We start from the raw sequence: 19,717 nt of genomic DNA, 5'->3' as shown, positions 1-19,717 counted from the left end.
CAATACAAAACCCAAACCCTGACATTGCCATCTCTAGAGATACACACACCAAAAAGGTGGCTAAAAATGTTTTAAAATATATTTGAACAACAAAAATTATGTTTCCTGTATTGGTCTTTTTAAAGGACGAAACGGTTCTCATATCGGGGTTATTGTCTAAAACGTGAAGTTGGCTGTAACAGTACAACCATGTTCTCTTTTTGGTGAAAAGCTATCAACAAGTGGTAAGTTAAAGGCAATTGTGTTAGTTGTTTTTTTCACTAATACATCTTATCACTCATCTGAAATGTATGCACCATGAGAGAGGACATTATTAACTGTAAACTTCACTCCTCTGCTTTTTTGCAGTGGTGTTTCTGCGTTGAGTAATGTCAAGATTATCATGAAAGGTAAACTTTTTAATGCAAACTTACAATGCAAATGAAATGCAAATTGTATCCATAACGTATCAAATCAATCTGACAGTATCCACAGATAGAGTTCAAGATTATCTATAATGTGCTGTCCATTGGTTATAGTTAAAATCAGCCGGGAATAGACCTGTGAACAGCCCAAGGCCAGAATATTAGAATGTGTCAGATTGCTTGGCTATCACTGACTTACAGTAAGCAAACTATGAATAGCCTTACAGCTGTACTAGGTTTCACCCCTTGGTGAGCCAAATGTCATCGAGTTGTGTAATGTAATTTGAAATATAGCTCAGAATTGTCTCAACAGCTTGCACTTTAATGCTCCTATACAAGGTTACAATTAATTTTGTACCCTTTCAAAACTGTCCAAAGGTAACAAAATCTGCTTTAACTTACAATGTTTTAGCTTTAGGGGTGCTGTTATATGGATTTTGGTACAAATTTGGATGGAATTAGCTGTTTCTCTCTCTTTATTTTAGTTTAGCTAACCGGCTGCTTGCAATAGCTTCATATTTATCCTGGGTGGCAATGGAGCAGTGGATTAGACACATACCTTTGGTGTGAGAGACCCAGATTCGATTCCCCACTGTGACACGTCCACCAATGTGTCCCTGAGCAAGACACTTAACCCCTAGTTGCTCCAGAGGTGTGCAACCTAGCAATTGTAAGTCACTTTGGATGAAAGTGTCAGCTAAATGAAGTAATGTAATGTACAAATATGAGAGTGGTATCCATTCTGTCTATTTCCTGGCAAGAAAGCGAAAAAGGTATGCCTACTTCCCAAACTGTCTGAACTGTTCCTTTAAAGATCTACGACTATTACTAGGATTTACATTTATCAAAACATACTTCTGCTGATAGATGCTATGAATCAATGTTTAATACCCCTGATACCAATAGTAGTTATGTCAGAGAAGAGACAAACAGATCATCAATTTCATGGTCACTGGCTTTGCAACACTAGCAATAGAGTTTTTCCTTCACTGATTCATGTATTAATCCCTTTGGCCTTCCCAATTACAGAAGCCTCTTCTCTTGTAATTTCTGACTACAAAGCAGCCTGTTGTGTGTCGTATGTAAAACGGGGCTTTAGTCCAGAATAACTCAGTCATGAAAACCTCATGAACTAAGACACATGACTGCAAAAACCAACTGATCTGTCACTATCTTTGGCAAATGGTATGAGGAAACAACAAAATGATTCACAGTCACTGTGCTGTGAGTAAATAAAATGAACGAAACCGACGTGATCCTGATTACTATGGACCGCAGGGGAATGTGACCAGACAAGAATAATCTGCGCTGCTTTGCTTGGAGCCACCACACCCATGATCTGCTGATGTGGTTGAAAAGCATTTGTCTTTCCATCAGTGAGCTTTCTGAAGAACAGAGTATCACTTTTAGTTTTTACTTTTTTTAAATTAACCCTTAGTGCTTTAACAAACTTCTCAACCTTTGCAAGGTCAATGCGTGAAGCATGTGCGAGGTTTTTCTTACAGTAACTGGAGTCCTACATGCATGTACACCACAGCTTTACCCTGGATACTTAAGGTCACGTCTCATGTGAGGATGAAATGTATCTCTAAAGTATATCTGCTTCTTAGACACACATAAATTACATTCACACTTGGGATACGCCCCCAAGCAGGTACAGGCATTTATGGTAAGAATGACATAAGTGCAGACTTTAAAAAGAGGAAAAGATAAAAATTTTAAGCTGTATACTATGATATGAAAACGTTGATCACAGATAATTTCAAGTAGAAACTAAATCCATATACGGCTTTACAAAGTGGAGGACAATGTGTCAATGTCAAAGTTTTCACTGGTTGTCTGTTACAACCAGTGAAAAACACTTAAAGGTGAATAACACATCTTTACAGGCTGCAAAGCACTTTCATCTCAACAGCCTTTTTAACAGCAGACATTTTGACATGTCATAGCAAGTAAAGCACAGGTGTAATCAATAGCATTAGTAATTGCTGCTGCTTATGTGCAGATATTCACTACTAAAGTTATACCACATACTCTGTGCAAGGTTTGAGTATGTATGGTGTTCATACGGGAAAAAAATATGCTCATAACAGTCAGTACGAATACAAATAAAAAGCGGAGTTTTGAGCAATAATTTTGTACTTTTAATACATTATCTAATGGCTCTTGCTAACTAAAACATTCACTAACTAACAAGGGGGTACAACAGGTAGTTTATTTGGTTGGCGAGAAGGTTCAGTAGGGGGGTTGGAGGGATGAAGGGGGTTGATCTGGGTCATGGTGGACGGAGCGGCTAGGAACCCGGGGGGGTCTTGCTTTGTGATCTCCCTGTGGTTCCTGTGATGGAAAAATAACAATTACTTTGGCGGAATTATGAATTTTAGCATGCATGTCTTTGATGGTGGAAGGAAAGCGATGTGCATGGTGGAAACCCACGCAAACATGGGGAGAACATGCAGACTGTCCACAGAAATGTCTGGGATGACTGAGGTCTGAACACAGGACCTTCTTGCTGTGAGGCCACAGTGCTGGGCCACGGTGCTGCCCATTGAAGGAGGATAAAATCGGGGTTTGAGGGGAGACAAGGGGGTTAGACAGACATGCTGCTATACGCACGTGCCGGTGATTGGATTACACAGGGAAAGGTGGATGAAATGAGTGAAGCACAGGTGGTTGGATTAGTAATAGGGAGAGGCATGGTTTTGTTCCTGAACCTCAGTTATAATAACAACATTTGTAGAATGGCAGTCAATTTTTACTATTATTGTCCTTTAACATGATGTCTTAGGTTACTATTATACCTACAATGGCATAAGATAAAAATTAGTGGATGAAAACAAATGTGACCGAGATCTACTACAGAACAACACGAATCACAACAGTTAAGGAAAAGAGAGATTAGAGAGTATTTACATGCAATTAATCATCAGCAATTCTTTCAGATGTAACTATTAATCTTCTGACTGACTCATTTGAAGCCTACATATCAGTCATAACAAAGCAGCCATATTTGTCTCTTTTTCTCTGCCTACAGCTGGGTTGCTCTTCTTATCTGTGTTCAAGCGAGGGCAAGGCCACACTTCTGTAGAATCGGTCAGGGAGGAGTATGTGTCTGTGTTTGTGCATATGTGTGTGTGCTTAAGGGGTTTTACTGCCAAGACTAAATTTACGCAGCTGCTTGACAGTAGTCAGCACATTGAGCTGACTCTGAACCACACTCGTTAGTATCACTTTCAGGGAAAACTTATTTTCAGTTCTAGGAAGCATAACTTTGAAACCAGTTATACAGGTTGCCCACAATCACCTGCCTAAATATGTCTCCAAAAACATGACCACACAAGTGATAGACACATCTGTGGCACTCGAGCTTTGAACTTTAAATAGACATCTGTGTCTTAACCCCTCTGTTGTTTTTCACCTCAGCCCCCCTCTCTCGGACACCCACCTGTGAAATACCAGAGACGGGTTAGTGTAGTCTGGTTTCACAATTACACATTCCCATAAAACATTAACCCAGATGTTTCTCGCTTTCTTCCTCCTTGTCTCTCACTTCCTGATAGAAAGCTGTATTTTTGCCACTAGGCAATGACATGGGACTTTTTTGACCAGTTTGAAGCCGTTTGCCAGGTTAAGTCAAGGGAAATTGTATGCACACAAACTCCACGTGATTTTGATTGTGATGTTTTCACCAGTTAATAAATGAGATGTATAAGAGCCTTCAAAAGTGGCTGCTACTTTGTCTTACTGCACAAATATTTTGCAACTACAACGTATGCTGTGGTTCTTCTAGATGTAATCGTCAATGTTCACACCCATTTGCCTCGCACGAATGAACCAGCTAATTTCATTAGTGTTTGACCAATGACACGGCAAACCTTTGAGACAGGAACTGTATGACTCATCCATGGAAGGAATCAAGATGTAAACTTTGAGCACAGTGGAACCAGTATTTCAATATCACACAATCCATGCTTTTAGTTACATATGTACTTACAACTGTACATATGTAAATGTACATATTGAGGTTTGATGCCATCAGAAAAGATCTCGTTTCTACCATTCCCAGATTTGAGAATATAGGTGTTTTGCAAAATTACAACTATCAGCATTTAAAAAAGGGTGGCAATTTCCAACCATGCACTGCAACATTTTGATTTTGCTAGACTTTGTTTAATGATAGCTTTCTCCTTTGTTAGAATATTCCATATCTCTTAAACAATGAATTAAAAAAACAAAGTTGGTTGGAATACTACAAGCACTATTTAAACAGCATATTGTGATCTGGGAAACATTTCTCGTTTTCTGAAATAGACTATGCTGGTACTTGAATGAATAAACTGATCAATTGAAACAAAGTAAACATGACATGAATGACATGTTCTAGTCCTTAAGTGATTTCTACTATACAAATAATATTTTAGTGACACTGATGAAAATTTCACTTTAATCTGCCATCAACAAAGCACATAACACAAGTCGCGTTAGTACTGATAGATATTTATTAGAAAAAGAAGAAAAAAAAAAGCATTTTACAAGCCCAACAGCTCCACTAAGATGGAGTTACTCAAGAAGTTATCAGGCTTTATCAGCACTAAATAACAAAAGCCACAATCGGCGAGCAGAGGAGGAGAAAACTATATATACATACACACGCCTCAAAAAAAACAAACAAACAAAAAAAGGACATTGACAGTGTAACATCAAGATTTCATGAATAGTTTGAGGCCCCTTTCTGGACTTGAAGCAGTTAAGAAGAAGGTCAAAAGAGTGACATTGGGTTAAAAGAGGGGATAACAACAAAGCAGTGGTATCTCACTTTACTGACGCAGGAGTTACGGTATTGAAGCTGAGCAGGGTTCTGGGTACTGACTGATGCTGGGAGTGTGAAGGAATATCTTGTCAAAAGGGTTAAAAGTCTACACTACCAGGACCTATGGTGACTGTTCAGCATGCCTAGTCTACAAAGACAAATACACACCTTGTCTGTACAAGTACTGCTAGTAAGACAGGGAGTACATTGTGGGGATTCTAACAGGGGACTGAGAGACAAGCATGTACAGATGCTTCACCCGACTACCCCCCAGCCCCCCGTCTACGCTAATAATCTCAACTTCCAGAGCTTTTCCATTTTCATCCAGCCATTCCCTCTTCTGTTCAGTGGCGAGTTTCATACATCCAGCCTCGCATGCCATTTCTTAATCTCGTACAAGACTTAATACAAGTGGACTCTGTTATGGCATGTGAGTATTGGAGCAGAAACAACGCCGTCACTACTCTGCAGAAGCGGTAACAGCAGACTGACTTCTACACAATCTGGTTTCTAAGCCACTGAGCTGGTCTTTCCGCGGCGGTGCTTACGAACCTCCTCCATCAGGTCCTTAAGGTACTGAATCTCCCGGCTGATGGACTCCGCCTTCTCCGTCAACTCGTGATTCCTCTTCTCCAGGCCTTCCAGCTCTGTGCCAAGCAGCTCCTGCTCGACCCTCTTCTTCTGTCTGTAGCGAGTGGCTGCCGTCTTGTTCTGCTCCATCTTCTTGAGTTTCTTCTCCACTACCTTGGGAGCACCAGACACCGATTTGACCCTGGAGCTCTTGGCAGAGGAGAGGGAAGCGGAGGCGGGCTCTGGTTTGGAGTAGGGTTTGGTCCTGGAGGATCCAGCTGTGGGAGAGGGGGTGGAAGGAGTAGAGGGGAGGCGAGCAGGTGAGCCAGCAACAGACTCTATGCCTGAGTCGCTGTCGCAGTCGCTTGATGGAGAGATTTTAATGGACTGGTCGGGGAAAGATACGAAGGAGGGCTCATCGTTTTTGGTGAGCAACACCACGATGTGGCCAGAGGGGGGAATAGAGAGCACAATGGGGCTGGGGGTCTGAACGCTTCCACTGAGATCTGGAATGATGGTGGCTGTTAGGGGTGTGGATGTTTTCTCTGCATCCAGGACATCCATTTCACTCCCCAGCTCCACTGTGTAGGCTGGAGAGGGGGGAGATGGTGAAGGAGCCGGGGAGGGAGGCTCACACTTCATAACAACCTCCAGGTCAAGAGACACTTCTGTCTTCTTTGCTTCAGCTGCTCCAGGGAGAGGCAGCTCCAGGGGGAGAGAGGGGATGCTGGGCAGTGAAAGCTCCAGTTCCAGGCTTTCGTGTGGGGTGGGGATGTTTGTGTCAAATGAACCTAGCTCTAGATCCATGTGGGAGTCGAGGGAGGCCAGGAGATCCTCGGGGGAGCTGGGAGACTCATCGGACGAGCAGGAGCCAATGAGGGAATCCAAGTCAAATTCACTCAAGTCGATTTTTTCTGACATCCAGTCCATGCCCGCAAAAGCGTCATCTGTTAACAGAGAATATATCAATTTATATCTGATCAAACAATAATATATTAATTTGATACAAACAGGCATTTTGAATGTCCTCTTTAGTAACAGGGTTTTCAGTGAATACAAAAAGCAAAACTTGCTGGAATGTCAGTCTTTTCAAATGCCTCCCTGTATTGTTATAATTTCATGATGCACATAAACAACTTGCAATCAAATACCCAGGGCACCAGGAACCTTGTACTTAACAGGTGCCAAGAGCCACAATGAGCTTCATACTAACTGAAGATGCCGCAACAAAAAGGGACACACACGGGTCATTATGAAATAAAACCAGTTTAAGCCAGTCTTAACCACATGGAGCCACACCTAACCTGCTAATGAATGTTCATCACGTACAAACTATTAATTCATGCCTTTAATTGTGGTTTTGGACGAAGTGAATAGTATCTTAAGTCTTCATACGTTTTATTTACTACTAATATTTATAAAGGTGTAGTGCTGCTTTAAAAAAAAAAAAAAAGGCAGAGTGACTTAGCAATCCAATTTTAACATCTAGGACACTCTGCCTGCAGGGCAACTGTAAGTGCTTCACTAACACAACCACCTTTATAAAATATTTACAGCTTGCCTGAAAGCGGCCAACACCTCTAAGAACAGTGATACGTGACAACTTTAATTCACTCTCACCTTTACAAGCGTCTGCTCCGACATGGGCGTCGAGCAAGTCGCTGTCAACCAGCCAGGGGAGGGTCGATGGGTTCACTCCGGCCTTGGTTCCCAAGGAGGAGGAGGGTTGGGTGGGAGGAGGAGAGTGAGGCGGGGATGCAGAAGAGAGTGGGGAGGATGACACGGTCTGGTAGGGAGACCAGGAAGATGCGTAGGAGGACAAAGAGAGGGGGGGCGAAGCTGGCACCTTCCCCTCTAGAGAGAAGGAGGGAGAAAGAGCTTCTTCTTCATCTTGGTCCAGAAGGGGCCCCATGGGGTCAGCCGTCAGAAACGAGGGCCCTGTGGACAAGAACTTCCTCATTAAGTATCTTAATTTCTACACAAAATACTTATTTAATAGAAAATAATCTGCTCCACTTTAATCCCGTTATATTGTAATATACACACCACAAAATTCTACCCTTTTGTTTTAGACTGAAATGTTTATTCTGATTCTTGATGTTAAGTCCAGGAAGCTAAACTTTGCAATTTGCCACCCTTCATGTTGTGTCATCCAAACTGAGTGCCGTGTATTCAGTAATGTTTGTAGCAGTGCTTTGGGAACATGCGTCATCACAACACCAACCTAAGTACAGGGCCTCCACGTCCTCCAAGGCCAGCTGGGAGAGTGTCATCACTGCTGCTGGTCAGTGTTAGCCGTGAAAGGGTGAATAAAAACAAAGGCGGGTCTGTTGACGTTAAGTCGAGGGGTTCGATACCGCTGTCGACTGCAGCAAAGCTGAGGGTGGTTGCTGAGAGAGACCTGGGTAAAGGAGATACAGAGATGCAAGCCATGTTATGTGGAGAAAATGATGAACACACACAGTTCGAGTGTTGACAGCGGTCACTAAGCACCGCAAGGTGTGGTGACGGCGCAGTGGATAAAACATATGAGATGAGGTGTGAGAGACCCGGGTTCACACTGTCAGTCAGTCCCTGAGCAAGACACTTAACCCATAGTTGTCCCATAGAGACATGAGACCTGTGACATATATAGCAACTGTAAGTTGCCTTGGAAAAAAGCACCAGCTAAATTAATGATTATTACTAATTAACAAATCTGTATACAGCAGGAAAGGGTTTAAAAGCAAAACAAGTGTATTGATGGAAAAAGTATGCCAGAGACTGACAACACTTCTAAAGTAGGCTAATGACATCTGCATATCTTCAACACTCTCCAGTGTGTGTGTACTTCCTGAAGCAAGTACACATTTCCGTACTCTACAACACTCATGCAAACAATGCAGCTTTCGTGAGCGTGTGCTTGGGTCGTTTAGATTGTTAACGTATTAGACGTGAGGGAGGGCGAGGCTAATTTTGGCTAATCCGTTCCACTGAAGTGTCAAAGCCGCGTTGATGTGCAACACTCCGCCCTCCACCGGGGGATAATATTTCCTAATTTGGTCATGCTTTGGTCGGTAAACCCGTCCTCCTCAGTGAGTCACCGCGGAAATGTGGGCGGGCAACCGCCATTTTCACAACAGAGCCATCTGTTTGAGGGGTTGAGTGAAAAGGACAGTGCGCGCCATTTTGGACACGCCACGTTGTCCATGTTTAATACACACAAATACTACAAATGTTGAAAATTACCTATGACTTGTTAACTCTGTGGGATACATAAGGACTTTCAATAAGGGGCGTAAACACTTCTCTTGTCAAGAGAAGACAATCGACAACACAAAACGGCACAACACGGACTCTTAACATTAACTGAATTAGTTTGTAATTTAACACTAACGTTACCACCAACCCAAGACCAGGAACTTCGGCAACATATCGGGGCTTTAACAATCGTAACTTTAACAATAGTTAACATCCAGGGCGCTAAACGATAGAGTTACTCAACAAGTCTGTTAGTTGTATCAACACTAGCCAGAGGAGTTGGCATTAAAGCCGGTTGTAAACCAATGGGAAAACGGCGGTAAAATAAAATTAAAATAAGTCCATATAAAATACTTACGCCATTTTGCCAGAAATAGCCAGTGCACTTAGCCGCTGCACTGCCGGGTTGTTGCCGCTGCAAGGATAGCCGCTGCACGCCTTTAAACTGCCATTTTAGCGCGAGAGAGCATCCACCGGGAGTCGATTATAACTTTCTACATGCATTAGAAAGAAGGACGGGCGGAGAGAGACACATTAGTATATATAGAGCCAAAGCACCACCCACTGCATTCCTCCGCGGTATCACTCCGCGGGGCCGTTTGTTTAGCTGTGCGGGTGACGCGAGTTTCCGTTTCATAAAATGAATTTAAAAGCGATAGCAAACAAAGCTACTTCCGGCTGGGTAGTAGTAGCAGTAGTAGTAATAGTAGTAGCAGCAGCAGCAGCAGCAGCAGCAGCAGCGACACGCGGAATGCTGCAATTACTCCGTTAGATTCTTGTTTATGATTGGTTAGATGCATAATCTCTATTCAGCTGACAAAATAGATCCATTCGGGGCTTTACACGAGTGCCTCCTACGTCATATGTAGGTCAAATGCAAAATGTCAACATTGAGGAAGGTTGCGTGAGTCTTTTACAAATGTCAGTGACTGATAAGGAGTACTGACGAAGTACAACAAACACTGCATAACATATGCTTTAAGAAACTTTGTTGAAATTTTAGATCAGTACTATATATTTCCGGTGCCTACTTATTTTAGAAGCATACATGTAGCCCAATCAAATATGATCAAAATTTTACTTTTGCCTTTTTTTAAAACTTTTTTTTAAATCCTGTATCCAGCGACACATTTGTTAAATGATTATTTATTATTGATATGAATTGTGTCTATAGGCTATTTCAAAATCATATTGCTGTTCTTGAACTCAGAAATGATCTTGTTTTGTTTCTTAATGCTGTGTGGTGAAGCCAATGGCAATTTGAAAAATTGTGGACAATACATTACTAACCAACATTAATAGAGTATGCAGAGTAAAACAAAGTCATTGCTGACTCAGTTTTGTCTCAAAATATCTCCTTGGCAAGGGAACATGGCTGCAGAAAGAGAGAGGGCAGCACTCAACAAGCATAGATATGATCGAGATAAATCAGTGTTGATCTGTGATCCTAATCTATACAGACTTCTTGATCTTGCCAAGCACGCCATACAGGACTGTTTACATTTTGTTGCTGGCACACTCATGGCTCATTTGCTGGTTTTTGCTTTAGTTCTGAACAAAACATGTTTAGTTGTTAAATATCAGAAGGTCGGTGGTTCGATCTCCGGCTCCCTCATTCTGAATGTCAAAGTATCCCTGGGCAAGATACTGAACTCCATTGCTCCCAATGGCCGTGCCATCGGTGGAGAAAGTGTATTTACATTTCTGATGGCAGTTGGCACCTTAGCCTCTGCCTGAGTGGTTGACTGTGATGTAGTGTAAAAGCGCTTTGAGAGGTTGGAAAGACTAGAAAGGCGCTATATATACACAAGTACAGACCATTATTTGTTATTATTTCATCATAGGCTAATATGAGAGATATATCACTTACTTGAAATTAGTCTTAATACAAATACACAATAAGTAACAAATAATAGCTAATATTTTAAGCAGGTGTGGTAAAACAAGGTTTATCAGTGCAGCACGTTTCATACACAGGCAATTCATCATCTTTACATAATGCATTTACGCCAAACATTTAACAAGAAACCCAGCATAAAAAACACAAATTAAAAAGATAGAAATAAAAGAAATTAACACAAGATCCAAATGATTTTCATTATGTCCAGTCCAACTAATCGCCAAGGTCAAGTCAAATATAACATTTATAAAATAAAAAACACATACCAGCAGGGAAGTCTCTTTACTAAAACTATAACCATTCACAACCATTCAAGTTAGGCTAATTCATCAGATTGGGCTAATCAGTGTATCGATGTACAGCTCTGTAGTCCCTTACATTGTAGTTTTGGAAAGAAAAGTAAGGACAATAAAAAGGAGACTGACAAAAATAACATTGGCCTATATAGATGCTTGTTGTTTTTTGTTTGGTTTGTTCCATGTTTACATTTTCTTTACTTACAAATGTCACATATAAAAATAGTATGTGCAAAAATAAAAGTTTGAAGATTAAAATCAAGCAAGAAAGGGTCTACAAGTTAAAACCTATTTTTCCCCTGAACAGTGCTTACTGAACAGGTCCTTGATTTGCATGAGCTCATCCAAAGCCTCATTGAGATCCTGTGCTACCTGACGGATTTTCTTCGCAAACTTTGATTCAAGGCCCTTCTTCAGCTTCTGACCATTCTTTCCTTGGGTGAAGTACATATCCATGCCGAGGGCAAAGCCTTGCATCATCCCAGATGCCTTACTGTTAGCTTCTATGGCCCTAGCACTTGCTCCTCCTGTAGTGGAAAGCTGTATCATCCCGGCTACTCTCGCCGAATCCATCCTGGCTTTAATCAGAACAGACAGATCATGCTTCTTTAGCTGCTCCATGCCCTCATTGATGAACTTTAAGCAATCCTGAATATCCTCCATGAGGTCACTGTACTCCTGGAAGGTCTTTTCAATTTTCTTCTTTTCCTGACTGACGTTCACCTGGAAGGACAGATTTCATAATATTTTAAACAGCAGCTTTAAGCACATCACTAAACAAGTTAAAGCTACTACATCTGTGATTATTCGGCATAAAATTGTGTTTGTAGAAAAATGAAACAATCTTGGTGAAAATTGGTGCAGTCAGTGTGTTGTTTTGAGCCCATTCATCCCATGCATTGCTGTGTGCCACAGTATGTTTTTATTACTACCTTTAGGGGGTGCCAAAATTAGAAATGTTTAAGTTATACACTAGTGGCTATAACTTAAATGCATTTGTTGGCAAAATGATTGAACATTTAAACAGACAACAAAGATTCTCCTGAAATACTTTGTTTACCACATTCACTACTGTTTGATCTCTTTCTGTACCTGCACCTCTTTCTGCCTGAGGGAATGCATCTTGTCAGCCAATGAACATCGGTCAAACCTTGAGGATGGCAATTTTATTTATATAGCACATTTCATTACATGTAAAATAATGATTTACTTTGACATGCATTCAGCACATTTAACATGCACATCATTATGTGTACATAATAGGTTTAAATACAAGAAAGTATAACATAATAAAAAACTAATGAAATGAAAGCAGTTGCCCTTGATATTAACCTTCGTTGGATAACTATGACCTGGATGACGAGAATCTTCATAGACAATGAAATGAAAGAAAACCACACACTCCAAAAAGCATCCACACCACAGACACAAACCACGAAGAAAATCAGTAAAGTTTCATGTCTTGTCACCTTGTTGGCGATGGCTGCTGATGCACCAGTGACGCCGCCGGCTGCAGCCACGCCAACCCCGAGGACAGTCAGCCCCAATGAGGCTCCCATTGTCAATGGACACAGAATCACCCCAGCAGCTGCTGCCACGCCTCCCGCTACACTTGTAGCCCCTCCTGTGATGCCAGCAATCTTTGTACCCTTTGAAACCTTAAGATTTAAAGGAATTTATTTGATAGGGTTTCTCAAAAAGATATTTGATAAGAGACCAAGTTATGGTAACTTTATTCACAAATCGAATATGTTTCAAGCATTCAAAACAAATGAAACAGACCAACCCAGAAAGCACAGCATGATTGGTCTGAATAAAATGATTTCTGGAGAGCCTGGGTTTATTATTCTTAAAAAGCTTAAATTTTGATTTATAGTCTTGTGATTAAATTGACTGCAACATACATGACCTTTCATTATCATATGTGTTATTTTTTTACCTTGTCTAAGTTGTCAGCAATGCAGACCAGCTCAGCAGTGTGTTGCTTCAGGGTGCCACCATGTTCAGACAACAGGAGGACGTAACGCAGGACAGCTTTATAGAGATGTTCAGCTTTAATTCTGATGACCCTGGAATGTATTGTAAGAACAACACCAACATTTGATCAGATTATCATCATTCAGCTTTAGTTGGAGGAAACATCTTTCCAGTTTAGTCAGAAACAAGACTGAGTTTCTTTAAGAGCGCAGATTAAATCATTTTTATCCTTAGGCTGAATATAAGCCTAAATTAGGGCAAGTCAGCAACTAGACACATCATCAACCAGGCTTTTAAATGGCCTTTCAAGTAGGACATTTTGATCGAAGAAACCAAATTTAGGTCCAAGTTTTTGAAACAGCAGCACACAGTTGATTAAAAAATTGGGTCCTATTTTGTAATCAGCTGTGTTTTTTAATCATGGTGTGATCGAGTGGCGTTGTAGCTACACATGACTCTAGCGACCGTTGGACCACTGCATTTGGTACAAATATCCATGGTGCCCAGAGAATAGATCCTAATACATTACATTTATTCATTCACTTTTATCCAAAGCGACTTACAATTGCTACACATGTCAGAGGTCGCACGCCTCTGGAGCAACGATGGGTTAAGTGTCGTGCTCGGGGACACAATGGTGGATGGGTCATAGTGGGGATTGAACCCTGGTCTCTCACACCAAAGGTATGTGTCTTATCCACTGCACAATCGCCACCCGCCATGGTGCAATAATTATATAATAATAACTTTGGTGAAGCTCTGACTTTTTCCCTACCGCCACCAGCAGCTCAAAGTTTTCATTTATTGTGTGAAATAGCTCACCATCTACTTGATGTGGTGGCACACAATTATGTACAAACATTCATGGTTCCCAGAGAATGAATCCTCCTGACTTTGGTGATCCCCTAACTTTTGCTCTAGCCCCTCTATAAAGTTTACAATTGTGGGTTTTCATGAACTATGGAAATTAGTACAGATGTTCATGTACATGAATTGTTATTACTTTGGCGATCCCTTAATACCTCCAAGACTAAAGACATTCTCATTAGCCTCAGATGTACTTCATGTTTAGTACTAATTAGCAAATGTTAGCATTATGATCTTAGCTCAACGCATCACCATGCCTCAACTATATAAAATATAAAAGATGTAACAATCTACTTACTTTGTTTCTTTTTCCCCTCCAAGTTTGATGTCTTCACACAGAGTGTTCCAGGCTGTAAGTCAATGAAACGGTAGTTCAGCAACAGTAAGTTAACAAAAATATATATCTTTTCAAACCGGTTTTTACTCACGTGTCACATTCTTCCACCAATCCATCAAAGAGTTGGCATCCTGGTAGAAGATGAGAGGTCATTTACAACACAGCTAAAAGTACTTTTTACTCACTTTATATTGTGTTAGAACAATACCTTAATGGTTGTAAAATAGTTACCATGATTTCGTTTTTGTCATCAGGCTGTTCTTTGAGAGGTTTTTGACGCAGCAGAGGTAGTAATCTACGGTTATCATTAATTGATAGTTCAGGCAGCACCTGAGAAAATTAGTGACAATCCAGTTTTATTAAATTGGCATGTTATGTGAGTGACATGCCTTAGCTGAGTTTCATTCTTTATTCCAACACTATTCAGCTAAAATTACAATTCCACTTGATGATACCTGATCCACTTTTTACAAAACTACATTGAGTGATTAAGGATTAAGGATTTACAACATCTGAACAGATTTCTTTCCTGTAGTTAAATAGCTAAATATTTGGGTGAGTTTCATGGCATTTGTTTACCAGTTTAAATAACAGTGTTAGATAGTGATTCATACAACTTTAAATAGTTAAATAGTTTGTTCTCCCCAAAATAAAATTTACCAGAATATTTTGTGGTTTCGATATCTGTAACATATTCATACTTTACTTCAGTTAAGAAGCTGCTTTGCTCACACTGCACTCTACAGAAACAATAAATGTTACTTGTCTAAAAATCTTTGATCAACCTGTAATATCCCATAATTGTAATAAAACATAAAACAATGTTACCTTTACTATATTAATGCCATTTACAGAGTCAAATCCTCCAGGATTTTTTTTAACAGTCCACTTTTTTGGTAACACTGGTGGAGGAGTTGAGCAGCCCAAGCCTCCCTGAGCCGAAGGGGAAATGAACACATTAAAAAAAGTAATCGTCATGAGTGTCATAGTGTGAAAGGTACAAGGACACGTTCTGATGATTTATTGTATGGTAAGTTTGGAATTACGCATCATGAAATTTGGATTGAATTATACATTTTTATCAGGACCACAAAGGCAGTACACAGTTAATGATAAAATTATGCCATTGGTCTGAATTCTAATTATAAAACATTTGTCAAGTCATAATTAAAGGTCTCAAAATACTGATACCCAATATTATTAATTATCCCATCCAGAAATATCAGATCAATAAAAAATATTAAACATGAAATCTGATTTAAGACTGTGCTCTGCACATGACAGTTTGAGTTAACATGCAAATTAGATCTCATTACAGAGTGAAACAAAGCACACTGACTGTGGAGGTCACTGCACCAACCTCTGGAGATCTTGTGGGAGACAGAGGAGTAGTGTTACATACAGGCTTTTCATCCTTAGTTTTGTCTGGACGGGATATATTTTTTCTTGGCATGGGAACTGGCTTCTGAAAGAGAGAGGGTGGTATATTAAAACATTGAATCTGCTTGGACTTTCTTAGGAAGGTATTCACTGTATATTGGAATTTTCTCAATCCATGATAACATTTATCCAAATTCTAAAATTGCAGTTTACAGCTTTAATGAAGTGTTTTCAGAACACTAACTTTACATTAACTAGTTCCCGACAGTTCCTACATCCTAACTGGAGTCAAATTCCCAATCTACTCTATCAGGGCTGAGATCGAGCCATCCCTACAAAGGAATTCATGAGGAGCATAGACATGATCAAGAAACATTGTTGATCTGATCTTGCCAAGCATGCCAGACAGGATTGATTACATTTTGTTTTTGACACATTTAGGTATTGTTTTCTGCTTTCATTTTGCTCTGAAAGAACATGTGTTTACTGTTTAATTTAACTTAACTGTTAAATAACACCTACTCCAACAAAAAAAACAGAATCTGTAAATATCCAAATGTTTTTTTTGGTCTACGATATTTATATAGCACCTTCCAAACATTGCAGCCATTCAAAGTGCTTTACAGAAACAAATCTACAAATACAGATACAAAGACTTCAAGCAAGGACGTTCAATACGTGTACTATAGAAAGACACATTCTGATGATTTATTGTATGGTAAGTTTGCAACTACGCATCATGAAGTTTGGACTGAATTATAAATTTTTGTCAGGATCACAGTACACAGTTAATGATAAAATTATGCTGTTGGTCTGAATTCTAATTATGAACTTTTTCTCAAGAACACAGTCATAATTAAAGGTATCTAAATACCAAATATTGTTAATTATAGCATCCAGAAGTTGAAGAAGAAAAATTTTATTTGACCACAGACTATGATGAACTCTTAATTTAAGACTGTGCACATGCCAGTTTGAGTTAACATGCAATTTAGATCTCATTGCAGAGTAAAACTAAACATGGCTGACTGTGGAGATTACTGAGCACCAACCTCTGGAGATTTTGTGGGAGACTGAGGAGTGGAGCCAGGCTTGTCATCTTTAGTTTTGTCTGGACAGGACTTCAGACTCATTGAAAAGGGTGGTGGCTGCAGAAAGAGAGACGGCATCAGTCAACAACGTACATACGGTATATTTAAACACTGAATCTGTTTGGACTGTCTTAGAATGGTATTCATTCACGATAAATTTTGTGATATTAGAATTTTCTCAATTCCCTCACTTGTCTGAAATTTTGCAGATTCTAAAATTGCAGTTCACATCTTTTATGCAAAGTGTTGAGCCTACATTAACTTTCAAAACAGCGTGCACATATCAAATTAAACATGGTCCTAATTGGAGTCAAATTCCTAACCTGACTCCATCAGGGCTGTGATCTAGCCATCCCTAAAAGAATTCATAAGGAAAGCATTTGATCAAGACAAAACATTGTTTATGTGTGACCTAATCTGAAGAGATATCTGAGCTGTTAATTGACAAGCATGCCAGACACGATTGACTACATCTTTTTTGTAGCCACATTTAACTCTTTTTTTTTTTGGTTTCACTTTTGCTCTGAACAAATGTGTTTACTGTTTAATTTAATTTAACTGTTAAATACTAAAAAATTCAGAATCTGTAAAAATCCAAATTTTTTTATTAGGTAGAAATAATGTGTTGGCAATTAGCAACCTCCCACACAGAAAATCTGATTCATTTGTTAAATATCAGCACATATAAAATAATATACTTTGAATAATAATTTGTGTCTTTTGTTTTAACCCAGACAAAAATCAATAAACTGGTTAAAAATGATTAAAATAACACATACTTCATTAAAAAGACTTAGAATCTGTAAATATACAAATATTTTTCATTTCAAAAGTTTCTACATCACACTTGTGTAAGTTGCATGTCGGTCCACGATTGACTTCCAAACTAGCTGTTATGTTGCAAAACAATTTTTGAGAGGAGGGGGACTTCAAGGCAAGGCAAGTTTATTTATATAGCACCTTCCAAACACTGCAGAATAGTGTTTGTGTTTCAGAAATCCATATCGTAGACTATAAGTACTGATTAACATACACCACTGAAATAATAACATAATGTACGCATTAATTTGTATAGTAGCTCTTGGTTAAACACTAATTAATATACTTATATCAATCATTACACATTATCTAATTATCTTATTTCTTACCTGTGCCATTGTGCAACTTTCCCTGCTGTAATCGACTCGTTGTGAGATGACTCTCTTTTGCAGCACTCATTCATCAACTTCTGAATGCTGAACAGGTTGGATGAGAATATGACATCTCACCATTCAACTGGTATTCATTCCTTGTCATTCAAGCACTTGCATTTTCTTGTTTACACACCCACTAAAAGTTCTGATGTCATGCAGATAACAAAGCGTAAAGTGAGAGCATCAACTGATAGACAGTTGTAGTTGGACGCTTACATACACTTGAAGTCATGGTGAAATCATTAAAACTCCACAAATTCCATGTGAAAAAGTTATAGTTGTGGCAAGTCTGTTAGGACATCTACTTTGTGTGTTAAAATAGTCATTTTCCCAACAATTGGTTACAGAATTTCACTTACAATTCACTATATCACACTTTCAGTGGGGTCAGACGTTTACATACACTAAGTAGACCGTGCGTTTAATCAGCTTGTGAAATCCCAGAAAACCATGTCATGGCTTTAGAAGCTTCAGATATGCTAATTCACATAATTTGGGTCAATTGAAGGTCTACCTGTGGATGTATTTTAAGGCCTACCTTCAAAATCGGTGCGTCACTGCTTGATATTATCGGGAAATCAAAAGAAAAAAGCCACAACCTTGAATAAATATTGTGTAACTCCACAAGTCTGTTTCATCCTTGGAAGAAGTTTTGCCTGAAGCTACCATCTTCATCTGAGCAAACAATAATACACAAGAATAAACACCATGGGACCACGCAGCTGTCATACCACTCACAAAGAAGATGTGTTCTGTCCCCTAGTGAGAACAGCAAAGGTGAATGGACCATGTGAAAGGACCTGCTGAAAGAAACAGGCACAACAGTATCTACATCCACAGCAATTTAGCATATGCGATCCAATGTACTTGTATATAGCGCCTTTCTAGTCTTTTCGACCACTCAAAGCGCTTTTACACTACATCTGCATTCACCAGTCACACACTGAGCCTAAGTGCTCAAACAGAAACTAACATTCACACACATTCATACACTGGCGGAACAGCCACAGGAGGCATTTAAGTTCAACACTTAATTTTGTCTTCATGCACAAAACTGAATGTTCATGATTCAATAGTTAAACCTGTTTTTCTGGAAAGAGTCTAGCAAGCTGTGATCATAGCTAAACACATACAGTGGGGGAAATAAGTATTTGACCCCTTGCTGATTTTGCAGGTTTGCCCACTTACAAAGAATGCAACGATCTACAATTTTAATCATATGTACATTCTAACAGTGAAAGACAGAATCCCAAAGAAAATTCCAGAAAATCACATCATATGAATTTATTAAAATTGATAACCATCTGATGAGGAAAAACAAGTATTTGACCCCCTGGACAAACAGCATGTTAATATTTTGTAGAAAAGCCATTATTGTGGAGATGGTGTTCTTTGGGTTGTACTCGGTGTTCTTTGCCCTCCAAACACGACGAGTTGAGGCCAAAAAGTTCTATTTTGGTCTCATCTGACCACATCACCTTCTTCCAGGCCTCTTCTGAGTCGTCCAGGTGGTGAATGGCGAACTTCATGCGGGCCTGTACATGTTTCTTCTTGAGCAGGGGGACCTTGCGTGCGCTGCAGGATTTCAATCCATGACGGCGTAGTGTGTTACCAACCGTTTCTTTTGTAACTGTGGTCCCAGCTGCCTTCAG

At 39.7% G+C, this 19,717-nt stretch overlaps 2 protein-coding genes across 2 annotated transcripts; both read right to left on the bottom strand.

The window, feature by feature from the left end:
* Positions 1-4,880: 4,880 nt before the first annotated feature.
* On the bottom strand, positions 4,881-9,539 carry atf4a (activating transcription factor 4a). Its single transcript, XM_046047784.1, has 4 exons — positions 9,383-9,539; positions 8,009-8,185; positions 7,405-7,722; positions 4,881-6,731 (listed from the first exon to the last, which is right to left on the bottom strand). Exons 2-4 carry the CDS (start codon positions 8,055-8,057, stop codon positions 5,725-5,727), a joined length of 1,374 nt encoding a protein of 457 aa, XP_045903740.1. The 5' UTR covers positions 8,058-8,185; positions 9,383-9,539; the 3' UTR covers positions 4,881-5,724.
* A 1,588-nt stretch (positions 9,540-11,127) lies between these two features.
* Positions 11,128-18,109, bottom strand: LOC123970155. The gene is made up of 10 exons (XM_046048047.1): positions 18,021-18,109; positions 16,834-16,929; positions 15,762-15,866; positions 15,230-15,334; positions 14,633-14,731; positions 14,493-14,532; positions 14,363-14,414; positions 13,160-13,289; positions 12,690-12,878; positions 11,128-11,943 (listed from the first exon to the last, which is right to left on the bottom strand). The coding sequence occupies exons 1-10, from the start codon at positions 18,027-18,029 to the stop codon at positions 11,509-11,511; spliced, it is 1,260 nt and encodes a 419-aa protein (XP_045904003.1). The 5' UTR covers positions 18,030-18,109; the 3' UTR covers positions 11,128-11,508.
* Between the last annotated feature and the right edge of the window lie 1,608 nt (positions 18,110-19,717).

This window comes from Micropterus dolomieu, linkage group LG04 (genome assembly GCF_021292245.1).
Source record: "Micropterus dolomieu isolate WLL.071019.BEF.003 ecotype Adirondacks linkage group LG04, ASM2129224v1, whole genome shotgun sequence".
Classification (NCBI taxonomy): domain Eukaryota; kingdom Metazoa; phylum Chordata; class Actinopteri; order Centrarchiformes; family Centrarchidae; genus Micropterus; species Micropterus dolomieu.
This window is presented reverse-complemented; position numbering and strand designations above follow the sequence as displayed.